We start from the raw sequence: 12,577 nt of genomic DNA on the forward strand, positions 1-12,577 counted from the left end.
AATAATGCTAGGTCATTAGATTATTTATAGACTCTGACATTCAATCACAATTTATTGAAAGGCTAATATATGCTACACATGTGCTGGACCCTGGCAAAACAAAAAGTGAACAGGATAGATATGATTTCTGTAATTCCTAGGCTAAAGACCCAGTAAGAGACGAAAAAAAAAAAAAAAACAGTTCAGTTCCATCCCTGTCCAGCATGTGGTATTATGTTCTGTGATGGACAAAGTTCCAGATATTATAAAGGCATTCAGGAGACTTAAGGAGTAAAGCAAAGTTGACACCTAAAAGATGAACAGCACTTAGTAGATGGGTACAGCAAGTGGGAATTAGGTCAGAGGACTCCAGAATGAGTGAAATGCATGTACAGAAGACTTGCAAACAGAGGAAACATGAAACATTTGCGAAGTTCATATTAACTCAGTATGGCAGGAGCTGAGGGAGAGAATTATTGAGAATGAGATATTCTGTACAGACATCACAGTGCCAGGGGTGGGGGAGTAGGTAGGATGGTAGACTTGGGACCCCTAAACCAGACGCAAAATTAAAAAAAAAAAAACCAAGTTGAGAATGTGGAACTTCATACCTAAGTCTATAGAGGGCATAACACAGGTGAGTAATGTAACTGGGTTTCTGCTTCAGCAGAATAGTCTAGTTCCAGACTGCTAGTGGGTGATTGCTACTGGTGGGAGGCTGCAGGTGGCCTGAACTAAGGAGGTTGCTCTTGACTCTAAGCAAATTAGACAAACCACCATGCATGGGAGCTAGAAAGGATGTCTCTTGGATTGGGAGTGGGAGGTAAATACAGTCAAAACAAAACCCAGGTTCTGGTTAATCAGGTGGGTGGAAGAGGAGGCAGAGCTGAAGGTCCTGACCTCCAGGTCTTGTATGACACACAGATAAATCCAACAACTGGGTATTCACACCCAGAGCTCAGGAAAGACAGACGCTACAGCAAGGATTTGAAAATAATCAGCGCTGCTGACTTGGGAATGAAGCAGATTACCTAAGAATGCGTGTAGCTGGGGAAAGGAAAGATGTCTCAGACAGACACCTGCAGAACACTTAACTAAAACAACGCAGGAAGAGGATCACCCGACCCCTGAAACCCCCTACACACACAGAGTGTTAAATTTTTAAAATGTATATTAAAAAAAGAAAGAGAGAGAGAGAAACTGAAAAGGCCAGAAAATTATCAGACAAACCAGCAGAGCATCATGGAAGCAAAGGGAAGTATTTCAAATTGGACCAAACGGGATGAACATGGTCAAATGTTATCTTTGGATGAAAGAGAAATGAGGGCTGATGAGTGTCTACTACTCAACAAGGATGTCACAACAGACCTTGACAGGAGCCATTCCTGGGGGTGATGGGAAGAGGAATAGTGGTAGCAGTGAGTTGTCTCTACTTTAAAGAGTGTGGCTGTGAAGGGGAGGGACAAAGACAGGCAGGCTGGGAGGCAAGGTAGATTGAAAAGGATGTTGCAGTTTGTGTTGGCTGGGTTTCTAGGATAAGAAAGGCTTGAGGGTGTTTAAAATGCTGATGAGAAGGAGAGACTTAGAGCTGGGAAAATTGCTACCAGACAGAAAAAGGAGCCCACTGGGAAGGCTCTGTAGGAGGGCTGGAATGGGATGAAAAGCAAGGTGGAAAGATTAACTAGAGAAGGGGAATCTACTTCCTCCATTTTCACGGTGGAAAAGCTGCCAGTGTGGGCTTTTCCTTGAATGTCTTCCCACGCAGATAGCTTTTATTGGAATTCAGGCTACTCACTCCACTGAAACAGCAGACCCCATCTCCCCATCCTCTCGTCCCACAATGCAAATTTATCTGGTAATCTCTTTTCTAGGTACTTATGAGTAAGCCAGGCATCGTCTTAGTATCTCAGAACATTGTTTTAAGCACTGTATTACTAAACATATATGTGTATGTCTGTGTGTATATATATGTGTGCGTATATACGTGTATGTATACTTATATATATATATAACAATTCATGTTCTATTTTAATTGGATTCCGGCGATACAATCTTATTACAAATTTTGCAGTCAGTAACATTGTCAGCAAGCTCAATTATACATGTTCCAAAAGCACATAAAATTTCATTAGACAAATTATATCTTTATCAACTATAATCCATCAACCTTGTTATAGAATAAGTGCAAGAGGAAGCACTCTGGGCCTACGGTTACACCCCAACGTTAATAGAGCTATTAACTTTGACAACGGTGACTCAGGTGAAACGAATGATCCCTTATAAACCTCAACATTTCTTATTCAGAGAGGATACTCTGTATGAGGGAAATGTGGCTCACTCTCAAGTAAGCTATTACGTGAAACACTAAACTGAAATGTGTTACAAATAGAATGGAAAGTTATCCATCTGCTGAGGAAAAATCATCAGTTTGATTAATCTAAATGAAACCAGATAATACAGTGTGTAAAAGATGAAACTAGTAAATTGTCGGCACCAAAATAAAACCTCTTAAAGATATTTTTAAATTTTTTTTTATTGAAGTGTAGTTGATTTACAATGTTGTACCAATCTCTGCTGTACAGCAAAGTGACTCAGTTATACACATATAGACATTCTTTTTTTTTAATATTCTTTTCCATTATGGTTTATCACAGGATATTGAATATAGGTTCCTGTACTATACAGTAGGATCCTGTTGTTTACCAAGCCTCTTAAAGATATTACAGAAGGAGGAGAAGGAGGGGGAGGAAGAGGTGGGAGAGAAGGAGACAGGGGGAGGGGAAGAAGGAGGGGAAGGAGGGGAAGGAGGGGAAGGGGGGGAGGGGGAAGACAGAGAGGAGGGGGAGGAGGAGGAGAAGTCATTCTATATATTGCTCCATAATCTATCTCCAAGAAATAAGGAAACAGAGAAAGGTCACCGTGACTCACCTTGGTGGGTCCATTTCCATTAATCACCACTGGTAATGTTTCATAAAACACATTCTTAGCTCTGGCTTTGCCATTTTCAAATTTCAGAACAACTTCATCTGGGTTAAAAAGACAGATTTTAGTAATTTAAAACGTGTGTGTATGTATTCATATATACATATACGTGTATATATATCTATCTATACATCTTGTTTTTGTTATAAAATCTCTCATGTATGCTATTCCATGTGCTATACTTTTGGAAACTTTGCCTGCTCCAAGTCAGCAGATATCCAAAATGAGGGACAACACTGACACAGATACGGATTCTGAGCACCTGACTTTCTCCAACCTGGTGCTGGCAAACTGAGGTGCTAAGACACCAAGGGGTCTTGGTGGAAGGAAAGCATCTTTGCAATACTGCCTCTGCCTTTTGAGAGTGACATAATCCCAGATGAATTAAATTATTGTCTCAACTTATTCATCTATAAAATGGGATTCCTGCCTGCTTTTCTAGGCTATTATAAAGATAATAACAATATATGTATGGCAAATAGAATACTGCCAGGCATAAGCTAGGTTTCTACAACTCGCCATCACTGATAGTATTTCCAGTTCTTGAAAATCAGGCCTAATGTAAATTCCAGGAATATACAAGTCAGATGGGAGCAGAAACATTTTTTTTTTGTTTTCAAGTTCCTTTCCTACATTTCCAGAGCACTCCAAACTAAATGCCTTCCATTCTAAGAATCTTTTTACTTATGAACTGCCTTGAAGAACTGTATTGAACTGCAATGTATTTTTAATTTGTGAAGTATTAATGCATTAATGTACGTTTATTTTTAATGTATCAATTAATTAAATTTAATGTGTTAATGTATTTTTATCAAGATACATGTCTATCAGGAAAACACATATAGGCATGCACGCACACACACTCACTCCACAGTGTACATGTCTCATTACCAGTTACCTTTAACCTAGGTTCAAATACTCTAATACTCCTGAGTAACTCACAATGTAAAGAGCTGATACTGAAAACCGTGTAATAACAAAGTGTAATTAATTCAAAACTACATCTACAGTCCCCAGATGGTGAGATACTAAAGTCTAAGTTACCTAAGGGCAGAAGCTTATCTCTTTGTACTATTCTTAGGAAATGATTTTAACTGAATGTATTTATATCAAGCTCAGCTTGAGTACAATATTTTTTAAAAGCTGCAATACCTACACATCAATCTTAGTCATAGCCCCAAATGAATATAACAAAAGACAGACAGTTGAAAACACAGGTGTTCATTTGCACACATGAGCAACCCAGTATTTAGGAAGCATACCTACAGCTCCATTTAAGGTCTGGAAAATTTTGCATTTGTGATCCAGTGTGATGTTAAGAGCTTCCTAAAAATGAGAATAGAAAAAATATTAAAAATGACAATAAAAACAGCAAACAACACTATCATGTTAATATAGTTTGTTTTTTTAGGGAATTTAAAGATCCTATACATAAATTATTATAGCAACCTTCTTCAGAAAGACCCCTGTTATGTGAAGCTGTTGAGGTTGGGGATTATTATTATGCAGCATAACCTCCCTGACTGCTACAATAGGTTTATAATTAATCAACCTAATCATAAAGACTAATCTGCTTTACAAATCTTATTCTCAATGTAGTTTTTCAGCTACATTGCTCTGTCATAATAATACTCCTAAAATTGTCTTTGCATGCTGTTATGGATTGAATTTTTGTGTCCCCTCAAAATTCATATGTTCAAGCCCTAACCCTCCCTCTGTCTCTGTCTCTCTCTCTACCATGTGGGGACACAGCAAGAAGGTGGCCGCCATCTATAAGCCAGGAAGAGAGCTCTCACCAGAAACCAACCATTCAGGCAACCTGATCTCAGACTTCTAGCCTCCAGAACGGTGAGAAAATAAAGTTCTGTTATTTTAGCTACGCTGTCTATGATAATTTTGTTATGGTAAACCAAGCAGACTAAGACACATGCTAACCAGATAAAATCTTATGCTTAGAGAAAAACTTAAATAGGATTTACACAACAAAAAATATTACAGACCCAGCAGTGATATTTCAGAGGAAGCATCCTAAAGCAAAAACAATTAAATAAGACTCAGAGCACTTTCACTGCTGAATTACACTCAGAAAGACAAGCATCAAGCTGCATGGGCTAGCACTCATGCCAAGAGTAGGTTTCTGCTCTCGGATGAGAGACCAAGTCCTCAGGCTAGCCGTGCCAGGCACGTAGAGACAGTAAAAAAATGGAGAGAAGAAAAACAAACATTTAAACAATACAGTTTCTTAAGAAGTGTCTAATAAAAATATACAGATAACTGGAGTATTTATCTAAGAAAAAGCAGCAGCTACAGTTGCAAACTCACTGTAAAATATACGTAAAAAAACACTTATGTTTCCTAATGACAGCACCTAGAAATACACAATTCAGTAAATTTTAGAACTGTACTGGTTATACATAGTAAACTTATGAAACATTAACTTACACTAGGTGAATATACTAAAAATATTATCAAATTAGAGAACTTTGTTTTTACTTTTCTCCAAAGTTTCATTTAAACCAGTCTCAGGAATATTGTCCTTAGGGTTTATGGCAGGCTGCTATTGTCCACAACATTCCTCCCGTTAATAGAGAATTCAGATTTTTAGTAGGACACATGAACTTGAAATAAAGAACAAAACTCCTTTGCATATTATGTGTAGCCAAATAAATATGTTCTGGTCAAAGAAAAGTATGAGAAAGTATTTTGTAAGACTTCTAGATAAGCTACTTAGAGAGCACTGACACAACTGAAATAGCCCTTTATTTATTATTCTGCCCGTTAACTGCCCAGAATATGGATGCAATGGCTGGAGCACCAGTAGCCATTTCAACAAGGAAGTTACACTGAAAGTGAGAGCTATTACCTACCCTCTTCAATGGATCAATGTAAATTTTAGTATAAAATAACTGATCATCATCATTATCCTGGAGATTCCACTGTTGAACTATACGGTTGATATATGGAGCATAACCAATAAATCCTGCAATACAAAAGAGAAAGAATAGAGGATTCAGAATTCAAAGACCAAAACTCGTGTCTATGTTAATTTTATAGACCAGTCGCACAGACTTGTAAAGCTATTAGTCCTAATCCTTAATTTTGAATTTCACAGCTCATCATGACAGAAATATGAGTTATTGGGTATCCTTTGTTTCCATATATAAACTGCAAGAGAGGAAGTTTTTACTACCAATTGTAAAATCAAAGACTCTCTTTGAATAAACGTATTCCCCAAATTAATTGACACAAGAGGGAGAACTAATGTTTTAGAAGACTTGTAAGGGAAAAAAGAGTTACTAGGAAAAAATTAGAATTAGACAGAAGAATTTTCTTTCTGACTTTCTAAAATGCTGTTCCTAGATCCTTTATAAAGGATTCACTGTTTCTGGAAAAAAAAAAAAAAAAAAAACTCTACTACAGTGGTTTTAATGTTAGTACGCAATCAAAGGAATGTTGGATCTGTCACTGACTGCAAACATCCCAAAGAAATTTTATATCTAGGACATTTGGGGAATTTTTCCTTCACTGAGCTTGTCAGTAGTGTGTTTGCTAAACCATTTTCTGGCTGGGTTTTGTGTGTCATGGTCTAGAGAAAGGAAGTCTAAAATTGGATTGTTCACCTTGGCCTTAGAACATAAGCATTAAATATGCCAACAACAGCTGTCTGTAAAAGACACAGAAAACACGATCATTTTTCCTGTGTTTGAGTCTTCCCCTGAATTTCAGAAATGCAGCCAAACTGCTATGCTTCATTGATATGCAGTACTTTTTAAAAAGGACCAATTTTACTCCTGTGAATTGAAAGGAAACCTAGTTTGTTACCCTGAAAATTAAAATGTCCTCATAGGAATAAAATAATTAAAAGAAATAGGTCCAGGAATATTATTGTTAACTAGAGGAAACAAGACAAAATGAAAACATGACTAAATCAATCACTGGTGGCTCACTTTTTTGTGTCATTTTTGCCAAATAAAAAAATCCCAAAACACTGAAAAAGATGTATTTTTTAATTCTTATAACCAATCTTCTGTGATAAAAAACATATTCAAGAAGCAACACATGATATTTTCCAATGGTTTATACTACTGTTTTTCAAAAATTACGTTTCCTTATCCTTTTCATAAATCCCAAGTGTCCTAAAAAAGTGAAAAGGAATTACATCTATTTTCATAGTATGTGATATATATTTTATGATTTACATTTTTCTATTAAACTGTCATATTATTTCAAAAGAATTAAGTTTCTAATGTTGTACAATTTTCCTCATAAGGAAACATGTTTACTCTCCATGATAAAGATTTTGTTTTTAACTAAATAATGTACCCACAAACAAAACTCATGTCTCTTAAATAACTCTCAATATATCATTCATAAACTTACACAAACTTTTACTGAACATACTTAGATTTTCTAGCATTTCTTTAATTATTTTGACTACAGAAGGCATAAGGATGACGTTTTGATGTCCTTGTACGATCACTTTCCCACTTATAAACACCTTCTCCTTAATTAAACTTGCTCACAAAGGCACTCGCTAGTGTTTTGCTGTTTCCACAGTATTGTGCATCTGTGTGAAATTCAGATTCTGGAGTAGATATATCGTTATCTAGATACATTTACATATGATATATTTCACTCTACATGTTTAGAAAAACTAATAAATACAAAGTAAAACTTATCTCAGAGTTCCATAGCTAAGCGGCTCTTAAACTACCTAGGGCTTAGGATAAGTTAAAGGTTAGCCATGTGTCACTGAGGGTCTGACAGTTGGAGATGGAAGCTGCACTCATTCCCAATTCAATTGCTCAGACAGAGAAGTCAAGAGCGGGCAGCCATCTCTACTGTAAATCTAAGAGGAAGGACTGCTAAAATACTGAGGACAAAGTGACCAGTATGAGAAACCCTAGGTCCTGTCTTGAATATTGAAGTAAAATCCAAAGGTGGTAGATAAATTAGGAGAAAAATAAAATGGTCAGGAGATCCCCAAAACCATGAACTTTTTAAAAACATATGGAGATGAAGAGAAAAAGTGAGCTGAAACTAGGCAGTACACACAGGGATTTGAGGTTTCAAAAATGTAATATTTATATGGGTTGACAAAGTTCCAAGGTACCATATGGAAATGGGTTGCTCAAGTAAAATGCAGGTGAGTACAGCAGTAATTGTGGCATCTCAGAGAAAGGGAATTACTCGCTGAAAGTTTCATTGACAAAAGTAACTGATCGAAGTCTAGAATCCAGACATGCTGCTATCTCAAGCAGCACTTATTTGAACTGACCTGAATACAATCAGTTATTACATATAAATTACCCCAAAATCTGTTTTCCCAGTGTGGCTTGCAATTTCCACCCAACTTGTTTCTTTAACATGTCCCCCATCCTACAGCCATGTCTTCTGGCCGTATGTTTATATTATTCACAATCTAAGGAAAACATTTTGGAGTTATAATAAGGTCCAAAGTCAAATTTTATTTTATATTTTGAAGGGAAGAGGGAAATGTGATCATTTGTTCCTTTAATCTATGATGGCATAGCTGACGCAGTACTTAAAGTATACCTAGACACTCAATGTTGAATCTTTTTTTGACTAGGGATTTCAAGATAAATAATTTACTCCAATATATTTAAAATATAGATAAAATTAAGTAATGCCTATTTTTTAAAGCTACATGAGTGTAGCTTGCACTTTTTCCTAAGTAAGGGTATTTACTAAACCCATTATCCTAGAGCCAGAAAATTCTTAATGAAATTATAGTCAGAAGACCTGGATCCCTGTTGTTTTTCCTTTAATAACTAAATGTCTCTAAGAAAAGTCACTTAACTCGGGGAAACATGGGTTTTCTCACTTAAAATGCAGAAATAATAACATTTACACTGCCTAGCGCTGTTAGGAGCACCATATGATATAATAGATGAAAAAACGCTTTGTCAACTATAAAATGCACTGTGGATTTTAAACTGATATAATTTTCCCATAGGAAAAGAAGATAATGGTTATTTCAAACTTCATGTCTACAGTTACATATTTTTAAAAAGGTTGTTTCATCAATATTTATAATTTACTATGACTTGCATTACGCTTTTCTTCCAGCACCTTACCCACCTCCCGAATTCAGGTAGCGTTTCCCAATGTGCACAATGGGATACTTGTCTGCTAGTCTTTTATCCGGCCACAGAATTCCATCTGCTGCAAAGACCACTTTGTGGTTTGACTTTTGGAACTTTTTTAGAACTTCTTCTGGACCACCAGCAAATATAACATTAAAGCTGTTTGATGAGGGAAAAAAGAAGTTTTAAAATACAGTTGTCTGAATTTAGACATATAAAACCAAGAAAAAGTCTCTAACAAAAGTCAGAATTTAGAATCCAACACAGGATTAATACCAACTATTTACAGAGTAAACAAAACAAGCTTCCCTCAACTTAAATTATATGGATTGTATTAAATTATTAGTGCTTACATTACATTGTCAAATGAAATCCAAATAAAAGACAGCTTTTTCAGCATTAATTTTTTTCAATAATCACTTACTCTCCAAAATCAAAATTCTAAAACAGTGTTGAAATGTTAAAAATCAGTAACTTGCTGTATAACATAATATAAACACAATCATTGACAGAAGCTGCCATTGTAACTGCCTAATGTTTCTATCTAATTTGTACCCATCCATTATAATTTCTGAAGATTTCTTTATCTTTGACAAAATGTGTTTACCTACTAAATGTCATCAAAATAAATTTATATTTGAATCACTATTTAGCCTGAAATCCGAAAATAAAAGTATATAGACAAGTGCACCTTTTTAAAGCTCAATACACTTGAAAAAAATATGTAAAAAATGAAATTTATAGTTTCACTGATTTTTCTGGAGACTTTATTCCTCATAGTTCATCCACAGAATCACAATGACTTATAATATGAAATTATTATAATTCTTAGAATAATTCTTATAATTCTTGCTACAACTACAAATTCTTTGCATCTTTTTTTAACATCAGAGTACCTCAAAACCAAAGGTTTCCAAAGATAATAATTTAATGACTTGACATCCCAGGTGGCAAACAAGAAGAGTAAACTAATGTTCTTTATCTTTTTTTTAATTTTATTTTTTAATTTTTTTTAATTTTTACTATTTAGTTGGTTGAGCCGGGTCTTAGTTGCGGCAGGCGGGCTCCATAGTTGCAGCTCACCAGCTCCTTAGTTGCAGCATGTGGGCTCCTTAGTAGCAGCATGCGTGTGGGATCTAGTTCCCTGAACAGGGATCGAACCCGGGCCCCCTGCATAGGGAGTGTGGAGTCTTATCCACTGCGCCACCAGGGAAGTCCCACTAATGCTCTTTAATTCAGCATCAGGTCTTCCTAATAGCCAGTAGTCCAAATGCACTGCTGTGATATCTGAATTGGGGAGTAAGAAGGCTGTTCCACGTGCCTTTGCCAGACTTGCTCTCAAGGAGTTTGTTAATATGCTAGGACAGTAGTAATGCATCAGGCAACATTTAATAACTTTCTATATATGAATTATTTTTATCAAAATAAAAGACTATTTCTCATCTCTATAAAAGTAAAACTCCAACGAAACTTTAAAAAATTAGTTTAGCAAGAATAGCATAAGTTTACACTTATGGCAGAGATGCTAAGTGACCCCCATATGCCCCCAAAGGCATTCCTATGCCTTTATTTTAATAATGGAATCCCGCATGTTAACTGGGCACATGGCTAAAGATTACTCTGAAGCCATGTGGCCACATGACCAAGTCTGTCCAACGGAGTGTGAGTGGAACTGGTGTGTTCCTGCAGTCTCCAGGACTTGTGCCTACCCTCTGTTTCCTGTCTCTCTTTCTTTCCCTTAAAGAACCAGACTTCACAAGTATACACACCCTCACCAGAGAGTCCATTTCTCAATCTTTTTTTTAAAAAAAAAGATTAAAATGTTGCTAATGTGCAACTAAATTTAGTAATTATGCCTAGCCAATTTTTTAAAAACTAGTAAACGTAAAGTTGGAGTCAGAGAGATACACTATTTTTTTCGTTTTAAATTGTTCTATTTAAATTTTATCATTGCTTTTTATTTCAGTTACAAAAAAATAACTTCAAAATTAAAACACATATTGATATATGTGTACATAGATACACTTTTTGGCATATAGTTTTTTCTTTCCTCTAGGATCAATGGGCAGGAAATTTTTAATACTATTAATAACATAACCATAAAGTGACTCAGTGCGTACAATTTGAAGTCTGCCAGTTGGGTTTCTAACTCCAGCTCTGTCACTTGTTATCTGAGTAACCACAGACAAGTTAGTAATTTAAACTCTTTATGTTTCAGTTTCTTTAAGTATAAAATGAGGGGGAAAGTAGTACCTATCTCATCAAGTTATTGTTAAAAATAAAAAATTAAGAACAATACTTGACACATTATAATCTCTCAAAAAAGTTAACAAAATTAACATTATTGCTACTATAGGAAAGGGACTGAGGAAACAAGAGGTAGGAGAAAAACTCACTTTTAAGTTTACACCAGTCTGTAGTTTTAAACAACTTCATTTTTAGCCAAATACACATACATTTTAAGATAAATTTTAAATCAGAATAAATTTGTTCTGACTAAAACCTCAAGCCAACTCTTCCCTCCCTGTTTATTTACAAAACTGAATTAATCTGACTTCACAAAATGATATTTACATAAATACATCAACTTCCTTTTTTTCTTATAAGTACAACTGATTTCATCGTATGATCACTTTAGATTTTTGTCTCCTAGGATAATCCTATCTCTTCTAACAGGGGTATTTTCCTCAAGACTACTAGTCACCGATATAATTTTTTTTTAATATTGAAGATTAGGAAATAAGACCAGTTTTACGTGTAAGTGAGCCACGAGCGGTGAGGCAAGTACAGCAAACCCTCTGAGGCAGAGACTGCCTGGCAAGTTGCAGAGGAACACCAACACATTGTCTGGAGAGATGGATGAAGAGAGTTCATTATGTCAGAGAATCATATGATTGGAGACTTGGACCAAATTGATTCAGATATTTTGTAGGTAGCATCATATATTCAAAGCTATAAATGCACAGTTGGCAAAGTGATTGTTTTGTCTTTGTAATCCCAGCGAAGGATATAGTATCTCCACAGTATAGCTCAAACTATTAGCAGACGTCAGTAGCTTGAGAAGGAGGAGTGTTAGCAACTTGTGCTCTTATAATTTAGTATTTTATAAGCAGGCATTACCTTTATAAACAAAAAGCAATTCCTGTAAAGCAAAACGTAAAAGGCAAAAATTATCTTCATGTAATTCAAATGAGGATTTGACTTTGAATAAAAATTGAAGGTTGCTGAAATGTTCCCCTTTTCTTCTAGTAGCATTGTTGTTTCTGTGTTTAAGTACTTCAGGAAAGTTCTTTGAACCGATTTAACTTTTCAGAGAGCAAGAAAGGTTTTCTACTTAGAATTATTTTAGCCACAACAACCTAAAAGCTCAAACTTTCTAAAAAATGCACAACAGTCATAAAAATAATTCTCATAGTAAATCAGTCCATTTAAAAATGAAGAATAAAATAAAACTTTCCACAGCTAACTGTGGTAAATATTCCTGGGTCCTGCAAAAACCATAAGGTGGA

At 35.5% G+C, this 12,577-nt stretch overlaps 1 protein-coding gene across 1 annotated transcript in view; it reads right to left on the reverse strand.

The window, feature by feature from the left end:
* The window catches only part of PLOD2 (procollagen-lysine,2-oxoglutarate 5-dioxygenase 2), a 106,878-nt gene that overhangs the window by 43,393 nt on the left and 50,908 nt on the right, over positions 1-12,577 (reverse strand). The window contains exons 4-7 of the mRNA XM_068546058.1: positions 9,064-9,227; positions 5,829-5,941; positions 4,224-4,287; positions 2,908-3,005 (exon numbers count right to left, since the gene is read on the reverse strand). Coding sequence (XP_068402159.1) covers positions 2,908-3,005; positions 4,224-4,287; positions 5,829-5,941; positions 9,064-9,227 — 439 coding nt within the window. The remainder of the gene's footprint in view (positions 1-2,907; positions 3,006-4,223; positions 4,288-5,828; positions 5,942-9,063; positions 9,228-12,577) is intronic.

The sequence above is a fragment of the Eschrichtius robustus genome, chromosome 6 (genome assembly GCF_028021215.1).
Source record: "Eschrichtius robustus isolate mEscRob2 chromosome 6, mEscRob2.pri, whole genome shotgun sequence".
Taxonomy (NCBI): Eukaryota; Metazoa; Chordata; class Mammalia; order Artiodactyla; family Eschrichtiidae; genus Eschrichtius; species Eschrichtius robustus.